General features: G+C 49.4%; 1 protein-coding gene across 1 annotated transcript in view; it reads right to left on the reverse strand.

Moving 5' to 3' along the window:
* Positions 1 to 12,106: 12,106 nt before the first annotated feature.
* MAP4K2 (mitogen-activated protein kinase kinase kinase kinase 2) overlaps positions 12,107 to 19,140 on the reverse strand; it is an 18,168-nt gene continuing 11,134 nt past the window's right edge. The window contains exons 25-32 of the mRNA XM_014588346.1: positions 15,128 to 15,186; positions 14,937 to 15,040; positions 14,684 to 14,861; positions 13,380 to 13,448; positions 13,172 to 13,258; positions 12,864 to 12,934; positions 12,726 to 12,781; positions 12,107 to 12,614 (exon numbers count right to left, since the gene is read on the reverse strand). Of these exons, the coding sequence (XP_014443832.1) occupies positions 12,527 to 12,614; positions 12,726 to 12,781; positions 12,864 to 12,934; positions 13,172 to 13,258; positions 13,380 to 13,448; positions 14,684 to 14,861; positions 14,937 to 15,040; positions 15,128 to 15,186 (712 nt within the window). The 3' untranslated portion in view covers positions 12,107 to 12,526. The remainder of the gene's footprint in view (positions 12,615 to 12,725; positions 12,782 to 12,863; positions 12,935 to 13,171; positions 13,259 to 13,379; positions 13,449 to 14,683; positions 14,862 to 14,936; positions 15,041 to 15,127; positions 15,187 to 19,140) is intronic.

The raw sequence follows: 19,140 nt of genomic DNA on the forward strand, positions 1-19,140 counted from the left end.
GGGCAAACTATGACGTAGGCGCAAGGAGCCCTCTCATTGGTTGAGATTGATGGAGTCAGTCAATCTTGGTTGCGTTGTATTGTCGTGGGATTGGCTGTCGCTTGTTTGAGTCTTTCCGCTCCCCACCCACCAGGGACCTGTTTCACCGGGAGTAAGGGAGAAGTCGCGTCCGAAAAGCCCCGGCTGGGGCGAAATTTAAGGCACGGTATGGGTGGAGCAGGTATTGCGCATGCGTTTACGGGGAATGGCGGCCTCTGGGCCCGCTGTCCCTTTTCGAGCGACCTCTCGGGTCAGCCACGGAAGCCCTAAATGACGTCAACCTCGTTCCCATAGTAACCCGGAGCCGTGGGGGAGGGGTCGACGCGCGCTGCTGAGCTGAAACCGTTGGCGCCGCTGCAGGTAAAAAGGACTTCCTGTTTCTGAAACAAATTAAAAGTGACCTAAAAAAGCAGTAAAATAGTCTTATTGAAGGTTAAAACAGTGGCGCGACATATAATTTTAGGTGTGAGACTACATAAAGTTGTCAATTCTAAAGTTCATTTACAAGTGCATTTCCATTAGAATTCCAACGGAGTTGAGGGGAATTTGACTAAATTTCCTTGAAGTCATGTAGTATTTATGAAAATACTGCGAAAATTTGTAAACTACACTGAAGATTTTGTCCTTCTAGGTGGTAAGCATAGTATATTTGATACAGTTAGTGCAACAGAATGGAGTGTGCGCGTAGATTTTCTACATACAAGTAGAAACACCAGGAAGGTGATATTTCTTTTCTTTTTAAAATGTTGCTGTAGGAGGAACCAGCAGGTGACGTGGTGGCTAAGGCGCTGGACACTCCCACAAAGCCAACCATGATTCAGTCCGGACCTGATGGCTTGTCTTTTCACTTTCTCTCTGTGTCTCACTCTGGTCAAATTAAGAAAAAAAAAAGAATAATTTTAAAAAATTGTTGCTGTGCTCGACAGAGAGAGAAAGAAGCCCCCAGAGGAGAATGACTACTGCAGGTCCCTTCCATTCCCTTGGGATTTGGTGCAAGGCAGGCCCACTGTGGTCAGTCATATGTTCAAGCCAAGGGTCAAGGTTGAAAACACACAGTGGGCCATGTGGGACCCAGCTACCCTAACTACCATGCCATCTGGGTGGCCCCAAAATTGATATTTCAGTTTGATAAGGAAAAGATGCTTTAGCTAGTGAATGGTATAGAGTCTTCAATCTGAACAAGGAAACATTTAGAATACTCTAAAATACAGATATCCAGGGCTTGAGAGAGTATGAAGATAGGAAACAAAGCATTAAAAAAATCATTGATTACCAAAACAATGATAAAAGTCTGAAGACTGATAGATTAGGAAAAGTTATACATTACTGATAAAGAGCCAGTATGTCTTATATAGAAATAAACCTTTTTAAAAAAGAACTGTTTTATCATTAATACTTTATATTGACCAGAGAAAGAGAGGGGGGAAATAAAGCAAGCCACCATTATCTGCAACCAGAACCGGAGTCAGCCATATGGGAGCCCAGTGCCCCAACCACCATGCCAATACCTGTGGCCCCTAGAACAAAAATTTTTTTTGGAGACGTTTTTGCTATAGGGCCCATGCGCTCACTGGAAAGACAGAGAGAAAGAAAACGAGAAATCACCCCCTAGAGGGGATGGCCACACTTCCTTCAGTCCCTTCTCCATTCTCCTCTCAGGATCTTGGGCATGCAACGTGCCTGGTGTGAGTTTAAGCTACTGGGTCTAGGACTCGAACCATGGTCAACATGGGAGTCTAGTGATGTAGCTATTACACCAACTGCTGGTCCGTAGAACGAAAATCTTAAAAAGGAACCAACAGGGGGACCAGTAGTTAGGGTAATGGCTATGTCGCTGGACCCCCATGTAGTCGACTGCGGTTCGCGTCCCGAACCCGGTGGCTTAAAACTCATGCTGAGCGCGTGTGCGTGCGTGCCCAAGATCCCGAGAGGAGAATGGAGGAGAAGGGATTGCAGCGTGGCCATCCCCCCAGGGGGTGATTTCTCGCTTTCTGTCTGTCTGGCGAGCGCACGCGCCCTATAGCAAAAACCTCTCAAAAAAAAAAAAAAAAAAAGACCAACAGGGACCAGCAGATGGCATAATAGTTATGTCACTGGACTCCCACATAGTCAACCGCATTTGAAGTCCTGGACCCAGTGGCTTGAACCCCTTGCCTAGCGAGTGGGCCTGTGCCCGAGATTCCAAGGGGAGAATGAAGTAAAAGGGTTTGCATGTGGCCATCCTCCCTTGTGGGTGATTTCTCACATTCTGTTTCTGTCTCCCTCCGGCAAGCACACATGCCCTATAAGCAAAAAAATCTCTCAAAAAAAAAAAGAGACTATCAGTTGGCTTAATGGTTTCATCACTGGACTCTTGTGTAGTCAACTGCAGTTCTGGACCCCAAGGCTTGAAACTCACGTTGGGCATGTGTGCGTGCGTGCCCAAGATCCCGAGAGGAGAATGGAGAAGGGATTGTGGCATGGCCGTTCCCCCTGAAGGGTGATTTCTCACTTTCTGTCTCTCTGTCTCTATCATGCATCCTATGTCAAAAACCTGTGCGTGCGTGCCCGAGATCTCGAGAGGAGAATGGAGAAGGGATTGCGGTGAGGCCATCCTCTCTTGGGGGAGGGGGGCGTGATTTCTTGCTGTCTCTCTGTCTCTGTCTTTCTGGGGAGTGAACGTGTCCTATAGCAAAAACCTCTCTCTCAAAAACAAAACAAAACAAAAACTAATGAAATGGGTGCTAGCCTGTGGCGTGGTGGTTAATGAAGCTGGATCCCAGACAGCCAAAGTCCTCTTGGGAGTCAGGGACCCAGCAGTTTGAAAACCACAGCTGGCACGGTCACCTGTGTATGGCTGCCCAAAATTCTGAGAAGGGATTGTGGCAACTCTCCTGAATCTTGATTTTTCACTTTCTCAAACTCTCCCATAAGCACATGCATCGTATAGCAAATTGAGAGAGAGAGAGAAAGCAAAACAATTTTTAAAAATGAACAAAGAATAAGAATGAGCATGTCGGGAACCAGCAGTTAGTGTAATGGCTATGTCGCTGGACTCCCACGTAGTCGACCGCGGTTCTTGTCCCGGACCCGGTGGCTTAAAACTCACGCCGGGCGCGTGTGCGTGCGTGCCCAAGATCCCGAGAGGAGAATGGAGGAGAAGGGATTGCGGCGTGACCATCCCCCCTGGGGAGTGATTTCTCGCTTTCTGTCTCTATGTCTCTCTCTGTCTGTCTGTCTGGCGAGCGCACGCGCCCTACAGTGAAAATCTCTCCAAAAAAAAAAAAAGAATGAGCATGTCTTAGAAGATCAAATCTAGATAACCAAGAAACAAAAGGGTGTGTAGCCCCCATCAGGGAGTTGCAAATGAAGAGTGGTAATAAGGGATTTTTTTTTTCCCCATGGGGTGCATGTGCTCACCAGAAAGAGACGGAAAGCGAGAAATCACCCCCGGGGGTATGGTCACGCCACAACGTGAGTTTAATCTACTGGGTCTAGGGTTCAAATTGCAATTGGCTACATCGGAGTCCAGCGACATAGCCATTACACCAACTGCTGGTCCTAGATAAGGAACCTTTTTTTTTTCTCCCAAAGCCAGCATCAAAATCCAGCTCCACTGGGCAGGTGGAGGAACTTTTCTATCAAAGCAGTAAAAAAAGAAAAGAAAGTTCAATGTGCTGTCGTCTGCTGTGAATTTCTTTCTGGAAAAGCATTTTATTATCTATTAAAATTATATCTCTTTCGAGGCCAGCAGGTGGCATAGTAGGTAAGGCCTTGAAATCCCATATGGCTGATTGTGGGTCAAGTCCCAGACTTGGCGGCTTAAAAAATCACACTGTGTGTGTGTGTGTGTGCGCGCGCGCGCGCGTGCCCAAAATCCCAGGAGAAAAATAGAAAAGGGATTATAGTGTGGCCATCCCCCCTGGGGGGCTGATTTCTCACTTTCCCTCTCACTATCTTTAGTGAGTGCACATGCCCTATGACAAAAAGCTTTAAAAATTGGACCTCTTTCAAAAAAATGTTAAAATAAACTGTTTCAATACAGCACTGCACTCCAGGAATCTGTCCCAGTACCAGGCTTATGATTATATAACGTGCTCAATGTCTTCTGCTGCGTTTATTACAATACCATTCATAGTGGCAGAAACCTGGAAACAAAGTGAATTTTCTTCAGTATGTCAGTAGTTAAACTGGAATGTCCAAAACCTGGACTGTTAGGCAGCCTGGAAAACCTATTAACTGATGACAGCTGACTAGAGGGACTTCTATACTTCACTGCTATTAAATGAGCAGAGAGGGCCAGCCTCCTAGTTAATAAGGAAGCCAGATCCCACATGGCTGACCGTGATTTGAATCTCAGCCCTAGCCACTTGAAAAATACACTTGGCATGTATGTGTACATGCCCAAACACCAAAGAGGAGGAAGAGAGAGAGGAGACGGGATTGTGGCATGACCACGCCCCATGGGGAATACTTTTTCTGTCTATCTCTGGTGAGCACATGTGCCCTCTGCAATTAAAAGGAAACTTTTTAAATGAGCAGAGAAAAATATGTTACATATTCTCATTTTGGCAGAACTATATATTATATATGCATGTTTGCATATAGTGACCACACCCTATTGAGAGAGGCTTTCTCCCTGTCTCTTATCTTCTCTCTTTCTGCCTCTGTAGTGAGTATACACGTCCTCTAACAATTAAGTGGGCCAGCAGGTGGTGTGGTGGTTAAGGCACTGGACTCCCATATGGCCAACCGTAGTTCAGGTCCTAGACCTGGTGGCTTTCTCCCTTTCTTTCTCTTTCTGACTGTCTTTTTCTGGTGAGTGCATGTGCCCTATGGCAGTTTTTTTCTTTAAAAGATTATTTTATTTAATTTTATTTTAATTTGATCAGAGAGGGACAGAGTGAGAGAGAGAGGGAAAGTGAGAAAGCAAGCCACCAGGTCCGGAACTTGAACCATGGTTGACCATGTGGGAGTCCAGCACCCCAAACCATCATGCCACCTGCTGGCCCACAGATTTTTTTAAATAAAAATAAATAGGGGCTGGCAGGTGTCAGGGTGCATGTGTTTATCAGAAAGACAAAGACAGTGAAAAGGATAGTGAGAAATCACCCTCCATGTCACAATCCCTTCTCCATTTTCCTCAGCCCACCCAGCAATTTTTTTTTTGAGAGGTTTTTTGTTTGTTTTTGTTTTTTGCTATAGGGCGCATGCGCTCACCAGACAGACAGAGACAGACAGAGAGACAAAGCGAGAAATCACCCCCAGGGGGGATGGTCACGCCGCAATCCCTTCTCCTCCATTCTCTTCTCGAGATCTTGGGCATGCACGGACATGTGCCCAGCGTGAGTTCTCAGCCACCGGGTCCGGGACGCAAACCGCGGTCGACTACGTGGGAGTCTAGCGACATAGCCATTACGCCAACTGCTGGTTCCCCACCCAGCATGATTTTCAAGCTACTGAGTATGGGACTTGAACCAGGGTCGGCCGTTGGGAGTCCAGTGATATAACCACTAAGTCATCTGCTGGCCCTAACACATTTTTACATAGAAAAATACATCATTACTTTTCCAGCACCCCAGTAGTAGTTCATTTCATCCTCACGGTAACCTTTGGAACTGGGTGTTACCTCTGTAAGTAAGGAAATGGAAGTAGAGAGGTTAAATAATTCCTTGAAGGTCCCATAGTCATATGGTCTACATTTATACAAGACTCCCTTGGACAGAAGAGGATTAGAATCCAGGCCATGCCACTCTGCCGAGGACCATTGAGTCACTCTACTGAGAACCATTAAGCAAGCTTTTCCTAGTCTTGAGGCAGGTAGAGTCCACCTGGGCCAGCCTCAGCTACCTATCCACTAGAGAAGTCATTTCTTCTTTCCACATTTCAGTTTCTTCGCCGCAGGAATACAGTGTACGAGGCTGATCCCATGAAATCAGAGGGCACAGTTATCACCTAAGCTGCAAGGGCCAGAACTACTCACAGATTTCAGACACAGGTGCCCTTGATTTTTTTTGTCAGAGTATGTGCGCTTGCTCAGAGAAAGACAGGGATAAGAAAGCACCCCTCCTGTAGTCCTGCCTCAGTCTCTTCCCATTTCTCCATCCTGTTGGGATTTGGGGCACGTGCACTGTGTCCATGTACATACGTTTCTTTTTTTTGAGAAGTTTTTGCTATAGGGCACGTGCGCTCACCAGAAAGAGACAGAAAGAAAGCGAGAAATCACCCCCCAGGGGGGATGGCCGCGCCGCAGTCCCTTCTCCTACATTCTCCTCTCAGGATCTTGGGCATGCACACACACGCGCCCGGTGTGAGTTTAAGCCACCAGGTCCAGGGCTCGAAGCGCAGTCGGCTACATGGGAGTTCAACGACATAGCCTTTACGCTAACTGCTGTCCCTGTACATAGGTTTCAAGCTGCCAGAGGCAGGATCTGAACCATGTTCAGTCATGCAGGATCTAGCTACTTTAACTACTAGACTCTGGGGCCAACCCAATATTTTCTTAAACGACATATACTATATATAATATAATTCAGCCTTTACACTCCAAAGTATTTACCCAAGAGAAATAAAAGTATCTGTCTAACAAAGACATGTACATGGAATGTTCATGGAAGTTTTATTTGTATTGGAAGCAGGCCTAATATCCATCAACAGGTGAAGAGCTTAAACTATAGTATATCCATATATTAGAGTACTATTTGACAATAAAAGAATGAACAATTGATACATGCAACCATATGGACGAATCTCAAAGGTATAGTGAAAACCAGACCAAGAACAGGAACATGTATGATTCTACTGACATAAATTCTAGGCAGTGCCAACTAGTCTATACTGACAGAAAGCAGATTAGTGGTTCCTTGGCGATAGGGAGACAAGTAGGAGCAGGAGGATTGTATTACTGGGGCTTTGGAGGAACTTTGGGAAATGACAATGTTTATATTAATTGTGATGGTTTCACACATGTATACGTATGTCAGAAGTCATTACATAGGAGCTGGCCCCATGGCATGGTGGTTAAGTGCTGTGCATTGGCTCAAATCCCAGCTCTGGTGGCTTCGGAAAGATGCCAGGCATATGCACGCATGCCCACAATCCTAACAGGAGGGAGAAATAGAGGAAGGGGGATTGTGGCATGGTTGCATCCCCTTAAGGAATTCTCTCATTCTCAATCTCTCTCTCTCTTTCACTGGTGCAAACACCCTCAAAAAAAAAAATCATGTAGTACATTTTAAATATATGCAATTTATCATATGCCAGTTATACCTCACTAAAAAGAAACAATAGAAGACAGTAAGTACAGGGAGAGAGTCTGCCCATAGTTCTGGGTAGAACACTGGTGTGAGTCCTCTCCACTTAGTTTCATCATCTAGAAAGGATTGTCTTTATTTTTCATTAAGCTCTTAAGTTATTTTTATTTTTTCAAAGAACTATTTAACTTCATTCATTCATTCATTTATTTTTAGTTTGACCAGAGAGAGAGAGAAAGTAAGAAAGCAAGCTGCCTGGTTGGAGATTCAAACCACAGTCGAGTGGGAATCCAGCGCCCTTAACCACCATTCCACCTGCTGGTCCCTTATTTTTTAAAATTTACTATAGGGCACATATAGAGAGATAGAGAAGGAAAGTGAGAAATCAAGCCACCAGGTTTGGGACTCAAACTACTGTTGGCCATGTGGGAGTCCAACACCTTAACCACCACGCCACCTGCTGGTTCCTTTTTTTTATTTTTCAAGCCATTTTAGAGATTTTTTTTCCTTTGAGTGATTAGATATTTCAAATGAACTTTTATATGTAATATTTGATACATACAAAAGGATGTGTGGCATCTTATTATAAGTTAGAACTGAGTTATAAATTGAACACCCAGGACCCTCCCACCAACTCTGAGAGCCAAGATATTACCAGTATCTGCAAATTCAGGAAGCCCTTCCCTATTACATCCTCCAGTCACCCCAGAGAGACCATCTTGAATTTTGTGCTTTTCCTTCCCTTGACTTAATAAAGTTTTATTACATATGCATGTATTGCCAAGTAATAGATACAATGTGTATATATATATGATATATATAATGTGTATATATATATATACACACATGCACACATATACAAATATTATATATATATTCACATATACACACTATTGTACTGTGTAGTTTCTGCAATTTACTATTTACATTTATCTCTGAGATTCACCTGTGTTGTTGCATGATGTGTACTGCTGTATTTGTAATCCTCTTAACAGCCCTGAAGTTGACTTAGGATGTTGTATACCTGGAGAAAGTAAAGCTCACCAGGACAGGATGCCTCTCCCATTGCAAGAGCCTGCCTCCAAGGCCTCCCACTCACCACACATAATGTTCATCCCTACCTCCACTCCAGAGGGCCTCCTGTGTACCAGGCAGAGAGCAGGGGCTACAGGAAACGTGGCCCACAGGAAACATGGCCCAAGAAGGCCTCCAGAAGCCCACATCACAGTTTTCTCCTTGGTCACTGCTGCCAGGACATCCTGGGGGACGATGTCTCTCCTACTCACCAACAAGAATGACTTAAAGAGGCTAGTCTGACCCCGCCCACAGGGTTGTGCCCATAGAGAGCCATTTGAGTAGTCCATCAGGACAAAAGCAGCCACCTCTGACCCAACAGTTCTATTTCTAGAAACTTGCCCTATAGAGCTTGAATATGTACAGAGTAGCACTGGCAGAAATATTACAGCGTTGTTTGTATTACCAAAGTAGTAGAAACAACTGAAATTGCTATCAATAGGGAGCTAAAGTGCAGTTTATTAACACTAGTTATGGGAAACCCGTACAGTGGAACAGCACTAGCTGTCAAAGAACAAAGGGGAACATTGATAATGGGAAGCTCTCCAGGATATAGTCAGCCCTCTGTGATGCCAGGATCTGTGGAATCTGCATTCACGAACTCAACCAACCATAGGTCAAAATATTTGAAAAAACAAATTGGTTGCTTCTGTACCAAACATGCATAGACTTTTTCTTCTTGTCATTATTCCCTAAATAATACAATATAGCAACTAGACACAGTGCTTATATCTTATTAGGTATGGTATAGAGATGTTTTAAAGAATGGGAGGCGAGAGGGGAGTGCAGCAGATGGCATAATGGCTAAGGTGCTAGACTCCCATGACTGACTCTGGTTTAAGCCCCAGGCCCAGTAGCTCAAAAAATCACACTGTGGGCATGAGTGTGTTCGTGCATGCCCAAGATCTCAAGAGAATTAATGGAAAAGGGATTGTGGCATGGTCATCCCCCCTAACGAGTGATTTCTCATTTTCCCTATCTGTCTCTAGCAAGTGCACATACCTTATGGTAAACCTTATGGTAAAAACAAAAGCAAAAAAAGTAGATGGGGATGCCCAGCAGGTGGCATGGTGGTTAAGGTGCTGGCCTTCCACATAGCTGGACATGGTTCAAGACCCAGACCTGACAACTTCAAAATCATTCTGGGTGTGTGGGTGTGCATGCCCCAAATCCCAGGGGAATAATGGAAAAGGGATTGCAGTGTGGCCATTCCCCCAGGGAGGGGTGTGTGTGGTTTCTCATGTTCCTGCCCACTGTCTCTGTCTCCAATAAGCATACACACCTTATGGCAAAAACTTAAAAAAAAAAAAAAAAGAAAAGTGCTGGAGGATATACAGTTTATAAGCAAATACTATACCATTTTATATTAGGGACTTGAGCATCCAGGATTTTGGCATCCGTAGGGAGCCCTGGAGCTAATCTCCCATGGACACTGAGGGATGACTGTCTTAAGAGGGTAAGGTGGGGGCCAGCAGGTAACAGTGGTTAAGGTGCTGGACTCCCACATGGCCAACCAGTTTCAGTCCTGAACCTGGTAGCCTTAAAATCATGCTGGGTACATGTGCATGTATGCCCAAAAAACCCAGAGGAGAATGAAGGGATTGTGGCATGGCCATACCCCCAGGGAGTGATTTCTCACTTTCTCTCTCAGACAAGCACACACATCCTATGGCAAAAAACTTTAAAAAAAAAAGGGGGGGGGCAAGGTCATTACATTATATGGAATGTTACTATGTATATTAATTTTTTTTTTAAAAGGTTAGTGGGGCTGGCTGGTCGTATGGTCATTAAGGCAGCTGGATCCCACATGGCTAAATACATAGTTTAAATCCTGGACCCTGAAGCTTGAGAAACTCTGAGTACCTGCACATATATGTTCAAAATCCCAAAAGTTGGAAGAAATGGAGAAGAGGATTGCGGTCTGACCATGCCTCATGGGAGGTGCTCTCTCCCCCATCTCTGGCAAGCATATGTACTCTCTGGCAAAATTAAAAATAAAAGTTTAAAAGAGGGAAAAATAAACCAAAGTATGTCAATAAATATGTATAAATACTCCTAGAAGGGTTCAAAAGTAACTGGGGCCTGAGTGACTGAGTAGGAGGGAGACTTTCCATTGTATCTCGTGTATGAAAAAGTATGTAATGCGGGCATAGGGTTATTTGTTTAAAAAAATAATATATAAAGTTTCAGTCTTTCAGTGCATATTTCCCGGCTTCTTGGTCTTTCTTTGGCTTGTGGGCTGCCTTTGTTGGCAGCAAACATTTGATCAGAGGGCCTAGACTTTCACTTAGGGACCCCCCTCTTTGGCACGTAATACTGCCACTCCTGAACCCCTTTCAGACCAAATGTCAGGGCCAGAGTAATCTACCACAAGGTGGCGCCACCTGCTACTTGCTGCTCTGTGGCTGGGCCGGTCCCCAGGAGCCTGAGGTCAGGGACCTCTGCTGGGTGAGCTCACCTCCCTGCCCCACCTCCTGCATTCTGTATCTGAGATTCCAGCAGTTGGGAATTTATTTTGTATCCCTCACCTCTGATACACACACACCCCCCCCTCAGAACCTGAAAGATACATCTCCACTGTTGGGTCTTGTAGGGCATGAATACCTGATTCACAAGAAATAAGTCCCTCCCAGGTCTGGCTCATCCTAGCCAAGCAACCCTGTCATGGAAGGGAGACAGGCAGGCAGGACTCTGCTGGAGGGCAGACAAAGGACAATGAGATCCGTGGGAGCCACCAAGTCTACCCAGTGAGCTACCACCTGCCCAACCCATGCACCCACAACCTTGTGCATTGGGCAATTATTGCCTGATGGCCCACCAAGTGCAGGGAATGTCTTACACACTTGCTTTAAGTGTCAGAGGGTGGTGGTGGGGCTGACCTTGAGACCTGACCACTGGGCCTTTGCTCAAGTTCTTCCCGTGACCTTCCTGCCCTCTATGGGCCAGCCTTGCCTGTGTACCCTGACTCCTCCTTCAGGTAAGTCCCCACTCTGCCTCCTTGGCCTCACCTGCCCCAAAGGCTCTAGGGAAGATGAGTTGTCAGTGCATGGGACAAAGGGGCTCCCCAGCTCTAGGGGTTCAAAGTCCTCTTGAGGGGAATGTGGAAAAAGGACAGTATGAAGCACAGCATCAGCCTTAGGCCAACAAAAGTGCCCTTAGGACACAGGCTCCTGCACAGGAGACCCCCCCCCACACTCTGGAGACTGGTCTTTCCCTTGGTACTGGTCCCAAAGCCGGCACCAAGGAGGCCTTCCAGGAGTATTTGTTAAGGCTGATCTTCCTGAAGGCTAGCCTGATAATCGAGCTAGTCTGTCCTTCCAGGCCTGACGTGGGACATAGACACCTAGGCAGGAGGTCATGGCAGGCCACCTCCATAGGCAGCAGCCTCCCTGAGGCCTAGCTGGTCCCTCTGTGGGCCACTGAGTAAGATCCTTTATATTTGAGGCAGGGGTGCCCTGGAGAAGGGTCTCTTTGTTCAGTTTCTCCCCCCATGTCTACATAAGTCCTTGAGGCACCAAACTACAAGGGAGCCTCAAATTGCCAAAGAGGGCAACTTGTGAGCAGGAGAGCTGGAAAGATACGGCACCCCTGAGATGGCAGCTGGGGCCACTGGCCCTCCTCACCTCTACCTGGCTTCCCGGAAGACTGTGGCCTGGCCCTTCCATGGCACATCAGGCACTCACAGAAAGTTGTGCTACAGGGAGGAGGGAGATGGGGCAGTGGGCTCAGCTGCCCTGCACTGACCCAGAGGGACCAGTGGGTAAAACAAACCAGCTTTAATATCAATATAGTTCTCTCTTTTAAATAACATGTTCCCAGGACCTGGTGCAGGGGCAGACTCTTGGCAGAAAGAGTAGGAAGGAAATGTGGGGTGAACTGGAATGGATCAGCCGGGGCCCACCCACATCATGCCCAGGGTCCCCTGTCTCGGGGCACGAGGGACTGGGCTGCCCACAGGGGAGGGAGAGGTGACAGCAGCTTCCTCTGATCCAGTTATTGCACAGGCATGAGTGGGCTCCCCTCCCTTCCGCAGCCCCGAAATACTTCTCAGGGTTATTTCTGCCCTCCAGTCCCACAGAGGCAGGGGCTCCTTGGATCTAGGAGGGGCCCCTTGACCCCAAAGGACCACAGCTAAGGCATGGGGGTGGGGCAGGGGACTGCCAGTGGCCAGGCCTGGCTACTCAGTAACTGCTCTGATGGCCCGTGAGAATGTAGAGGTTGCTGTGCGCCCCGGGGTTGTCAGTGGGAATGCTCTCCAGGATGATGTCTCTGGAGGGGAGAGAGAAGCAGAAGTGAGCAGGGTGGGAAGACCCTTGGGCATGTCCATCTCTTCACCGGCCTCAGGGATGTTTGAAGGGGAGACTGGGGCACCCCACCTACCTGTGGGCCCCAAGCACTCGGAAGATCCTCGACTCGTCTGTGATCTCCTGGGTCACCTGGGAAGATGAAGGCATTGAAACCACCTTAGCAGGTCTTCTCTGAAGGGTGGGGGCACCCAGATCTCTAGGCTCTACCCACCTCATTGGTGTCCAGGCTGCGGCCTTGCATGCCGTGGCTCCAGAAGGCCAGCACACTGTCCTGCAGACACACTAGGAGGGGCCAGGCTGCCATTAGCTCTGCTCCTACACCTGCCCCGTGGAGGCTGGCTCCCCAGCACTCCTAGGCACAGGTCTGGGCCACAGAGCTCCTCTCTTCATCCAGGTGACCAGGATGACCCTTGAGAGGGGCTGGAGGATCTGCCTCATCCCACTGCCAGCCCTGGCTCCCAGGTGACCTCATGTGCCCCAGGCTAGGGATACCCTCATGTCCCACCTCTGGGTACTCACCCACAGTCTCGATGGGGAAGTCAAATGTCAGCTCGGGTGCCAGGGTAGCTGTGGGCTCACCTTGCAGGTTGACAATCCTCACACAGCCTGTGTAGGAAGAGAGCTGGTGGCTGGGGACAAGGTGGCTTCCCTCTGGGAAGGCAGACCACACAGCTTCCCTGACCCCCACCCTCCATGGCCCCCTAGCCCTGACCACAGGGCCACTCACGTTCAAAGCTGACCAGGACTGTGTCCCTATCCACCTGGATCACCTGCTGGGCTGAGCCCGGAATCCCCTCTGCAGGGAGAGAAAGGATTTATGGCCTAGTTGAGCCACCAGCCCTGTACTCTGGTCTCAACAGGACATGGAGGACACTACACCCAGCCCTCACTCGAGCGTATTTTGGTCTCAAAGCAGCCCTGTGGGCTTGAGATACAGGGAGGAGGGAGTCACTCCATGACTGAGGGACTGAGGCTCAGAGAGGATAAGTGACCCATCCTTAGGCCTTCAAGGAGCAGAGGGCTCCAGAGTCAGGTGAGCCAGGCTTTGTGACTCAGCTGCTATGTGACCTAGAGTAAGTCACCTCTCTGAGTCTGTCCCCTCATTCGTAGCACAGGAATGATGCCTACCTTAAAGGGCCACTGTGAGGAGGAAGAATGAAAATCTGTGTGAGACCCCTGGCTTAGGGTCTGGCGCTCAGAGCCCAGTACCGGAGGGCCTTGGTCCATGAGTGCCTTCCCGTCTTCACCCATTACCACTCACTCACTAGCACTCCCGAGCTGTTGCAACACCCTGCATCCTGCTTCCTCACTAAGTGCGGAGGCCTCTGAACCCTGCTTGCCTGATTTGGCTCTTCTTCACAGCCCCTGCCTTAGCCCAGAGCAGCGATGGTATCAGCTTTTTCTCAGCCAACCACCAAGTCCTTTGGTCTAATAGTCTTTTTTTTTTTTTTTAGTTTTGCTATAGGGCATGTGCACTCACTAGAGAGAGAGAAAGAGAGAGAGAGAGAGAATGAGAAATCTCCCCTGGGGGGATAGCCACACTGCAATCCCTTCTCCACTATTCTCCTCTTAGGGTTTTGGGCAGGCATGCACGTGCCCGGCAGGGACTTGAACCATGCAGTTGGCCATGTAGGATCCAGTGCCTTAACCACCATACCACCTGCTGGTCCCGCTTTTATTCTGATTGCCAAAGGACATGTGCATTCCCGGGGGGGAGGGGAGAAGGCACCCTTCAATAGAATGTGGTCATACCACAATCCCTCCCTTCTCCATTCTCAGGATTCGGGGTGCATACACACCATGCCTGTTGTTTTTCAAGCTCCTGGGGCTAGGATTTGAACCAGTCAGCCATGTGGGAGTCAACTCTTAACCACTAGGCTACAGGGCCAGCCCATGGAATCTTTCAGGAAGCCCAGCTGAAGTTCCTCGAAGGGAGGCTGGGAGCTCCAGACCCCACTGGGCAGCCCTTGGGCCCCTCAGTCGCTCTCATGAACACCCCAATACACACAACAGCACAGTCCTCCTGCTCACCAGGTGGGATGAGGATGTCGGGTGTCAGGCCAGCCTCCAGGGGCAGGACATGGAACAGGACACGGCAGCCAGGCCCTTCAGGCCCCTCAGCTCCCACGCACACCTGTGGCAACTCCTTCCCATCCAGCACCAGTGGCTCTAACATCCCAGCTGGGCTGGGCAGGGGGCTGGAGAAGTTCTAGGGAACAAGGAGGCTCAGGCATGCATTTTGGCCCCCATTGGAGGATCCCTGGGCTTCCCCTGATCCGCTCACCTTCAGTAGCAAGAACTTCTGCAGAGGCTCATACCACTGCAGCAGGAGCAGGCTGGCTGGCAGGGCGGCCAGCAGGAAGGTGCTGCCCGTGTAGGGGTTCCGCACTGCACGAGAGGCAGGCAGTGGGTGCCGTGCTAGGCCTGTGTACTCCCACCCCAGCCCAGCCCGGCGCCACCTGACCCAATTCTTACCCACACGACACTGCAGGCAGCCTTTTGTGTCGGGAATCTTGGTGGACAGGGCAAAGCGCCTGTAGGGGTGACAGCCAAGGCCTGTGTTGGTGCTATCTGTGGGTGAGGCCTCGTAGAGCCCCATGAGGGTGGCGCTATCACCTCCCTGCGTCACAGGTGAGAGGCTGAGGTGTAGCGAGATGCCGCTGTGCAAGGCAGAGGCTCTCAGCTGCTCTCAGGGCTTGACAGCCTGGAGCGGCTCTATCCTGTCCAGGGATTTGGATCACAGAATTACCTTGAGTCAGTAACTTCTCTGTGCCTCAAGTTTCTTATCTGGGAGTGGGGGTGAGAGCGGTACCCACCTCCTAGGGTCTCAGTGAAGATTCCGTATGTTAATGAGGGGAGGAGCCTAGGGCAGTGCCTGGCCTATCATGTGCTCGGAGAACACAAGCTCTTGATATACAGCATCATTACTTTCCTACCTGTTTCAATCATTGAAAATCTTCTCTAGGTGAAGCAGGGTATAAATGAGGAAATAAATGAAGAAATGTGTGTGGAGGAAAGGAAGTGATGCAGACCCAGGCTGCAGAGAGCGCTTGGCCCAAGGATGTTAAAGGACTTCAAATGGCAAAGAGCCTGCCCTGGGCAGCTTCTACCGAGGTTCCAGCCCCACGGGGCCACTGGGTTGCATGGGGAGCAGTGGCAATGTGGTCCTCACCTTGGTTACTGGGTGTCCCTAAGCTTCAAGAACACCTTCCAAGCCCATTTTCTTCTGGGGAGTGGGGGCTACCCATTGGCAGCCCTGCCACCTCCTCCCAGAGACCCAGGCTCTGTCTGCACTTCTGCTCCAGAGGAAGCCCAATCTCTCTCACTGCCCCTCTGTCTCTGCTCTTTCCTCTTCTGTAGCTTGTTCCCCCCACCCCAACAGGTCTTTGGATGGGACAGAGAGGGAGACAGGGACCCCTACAAAGCCTCGACACACTCACTCCAGCTTGTCAACCAGTCAGGATCATGGGTGCCCCAGGTGTGTCCAGGTCTACCTGGGTACTGAACCCTAGGCCTTCCCTATAGCTCTAGCATGATGCAGGACCCACCACCTGTGTCACCGTGCTGCACTTGCGGCTACTTCTCTTTCCAAACAATTCTGGGTTTCTGTTCTTTACATTTGGCAGACACTGTGATGCTGTGATTTCCCATACACAGGCCTGAAGCTGCTTATGATTCAGGGCTCTGACAGGCTTGCTTCCTGCAGGTCCTGGGCCAAAGCAGGGGCTCAGTAGGGGACTGAGATCAGGAAACCCCAAGGCCACAGGGCTCCATATAGAATATGTATGGAATAAGCAGGCCACAGGAAGTACTTGGGCCATACTCTCCTGACTGGTGCAGCCACTGACCTGGGCTCTCCCAGGCCTCCCCTGGCCAATACACTGGCTTCTTATTTTTGTTTTTTAATTTTTTTTTTTGAGAGGTTTTTGCTATAGGCCACATGCACGTGCCAGAAAGACAGAGAGACAGAGAGACAGAAAGTGAGAAACCACCCCCCCGGGAGGACAGCCTTACCGCAATCCCTTCTCCTCCATTCTCCTCTCGGAATCTTGGGCATGCACACACGCGTAACTGGCATGAGTTTAAGCCACCAGGTCTGGGACTCAAATTGTAGTAGACTACATGGGAGCCCAGTGACATAGCCATTACACCAACTGCTGGTCCCCCAATTCACTGACTTCTACCACCACTCACCTGGCCAGACATCTGTATCCACTGCCCACCTCTCTCCTTGGAGCTCTATCCCCACCCAGCCAAGGATTGACAAAGGGCCCACCTGCACACTGATAAGCATCCTAATGGGACAAAATCAAATCCGGCCCCCACAAAACCCACTCCACCCACAAGGGATGACAGCTCCATCCTTCCCGTTGCCCAGGCCAAAGACCTGGGCGGCGTCCCTGACTTCTCTTTCTCTTCCATACACCAGACTGTCAGGAAATCCTGTCGACTCAGCCTTCTAAACAAAACCAGCCTGTGAGCACGTTTCACCTCTTCACTGCTGCCCTGGCCAAGCCACCATCACTTCCACCTGATAACTGCAACGGCATCTGGCGGGTCTCCCTGCCCCCACCCGCACCCATTCACTCTGCTCTCAACGCAGCAGCTGGCGTGGCCCCATGAAGACCTCAGTCATGTCACTCCTCTGCAGTGACTCTCAGATGGCTCTGGGTCAAAGGCCTCACTATGGTTATAGGGCCCTCCCCAATCATCATCCTCTACTCCATCTGTTCTGGCCACACCAGTTTCCTTGCTGTTCCTCAAGTAAGCCGGGTCCACTTCTGCCCCAGGGCCTTCCACTGGCCATGCCCTCTGCCACACACCTCACCACAGGTCTTGCTTCTTTAGTCTTTGCCCACAGTAATGGCCAGCCAGGCCTTTCCTGACCACACATTTAAAGCCACAGTCCTTTACCACCCTCATGACCCTCCTTCTCCCTGCTCTTCTTCACAGAGCACTCCACACCAGAATATAATTTACGGGTTTTTTTGGAGAGGTTTTTGCTATAGGGTGCGTGCACTCGCTAGATAGAGAGACAGAAAGCAAGAAATCACCCCCCAGCAGGGATGGTCACGCCGCAATCCCTTCTCCTCCATTCTCCTCTCGGGATCTTGGGCATGCACGCACATGCACCCAGCGTGAGTTTAAGCCACCGGGTCTGGGACTCAAACCGCAATTGACTACATGGGAGTTCAGTGACATAGCCAATACGCTAACTGCTGGTCCCAAGAATATACTTTTTTTTAAGAGCGATTTTTGCTATAGGGCGCATGTAACTCATCAGAGAGAGAGAGAAAGCAAGAAATCACCCGCCGGGAGGATGGCCATGTCACAAGCCCTTCTCCTCTCAGGATTTTGGTCGTGATGCACACACGCCTGGCATGAGTTTCAAGCCCCAGGTCCAGGACTCGAACCGTTGTCAGATTTGTGGGAGCCCATTGCCTTAACCACCATGCCACCTGGTGGCCCCCAGAATATACTTTTTAATATTGACCACAGTCTGCCTCCTGCCACAAGACAGTGACAGGAAGATGACTCTTTAGTCCATGGATGTACCTCTAGCCCCAGGACGCTGCCTGGCATACATGAGGTGCTGAGTGATGCTCATTGAAGTAGTGAATGAATGACTCTCCCTGTGGACACCCCGGGTACCCATAAAACACATGACAAGCTAAGCAGATCATCCCTCTGCCATCTGCTCCTCCACGGGCCTGTAGATCCTTCCTGACCCCTGCCCTTACTCCACGAGTCCCCAGATGCTGTCAGTTCTACTTCTCAAATAGCAATTGAGGGCCAGATGGTGGCATGGCTGTAAAACAGGACGCTCTGTGAGGCCATCCCACATGGTAGGGGTCCTGGTTTAAGTCCGGGACCTGCCTGAGTACACTGGGCATGTGCGTGCCCATGAGCAGGGCTAGCTGAGGACAGAGGTGGATCATGGCATCAAGACCCTGTTGGGGGTGTTGTCTCTCTTGGTCATGGAAAAAAAATAAACTTAAAAATACATATATCACTTGAGTCTGTCTGGTTCTCACCATCTCTGATTGCCTCAAAGCCCACAATGGCCTCCTTTCCAGATTCCTTCTTGCCAACCTCCTCTCTTCCCATTCACCTGCCCACTGTCTACCACAGCCAGACAGTGGACGCCTCTTGTTTCTCCCTGGTCAGGCTGTCTTCCTTTTGTAAGACAACTGGGATTTTCCTTCAGGTGGGGCTTATGAGCCCCATCCCCAGTCTCAGCCCTGGGTTCCAGGAGAGGGCCTGTGGCTCGGGCCTGGCCATTGAGCACCTCATAACCCAGCCCCAGCGGCCGGCTCACAAGTGGGCCTACATCTCAGTAAACCAATTAGAGCTGGCCAGGGAGGTTTGTGGGAATGATGGGAAACAGGGTTTTAGTTCCACTGAGTTGTTAGCTAGTAGAATGCTGGTCTGGCACCATGGGCGGCCGTGACTTAAGAGAGACTGCGACAGAACGGAGGCACCAAGGG

This window comes from Tupaia chinensis, unplaced genomic scaffold, assembly GCF_000334495.1.
Source record: "Tupaia chinensis unplaced genomic scaffold, TupChi_1.0 Scaffold000273_1, whole genome shotgun sequence".
NCBI classification, from domain to species: domain Eukaryota; kingdom Metazoa; phylum Chordata; class Mammalia; order Scandentia; family Tupaiidae; genus Tupaia; species Tupaia belangeri.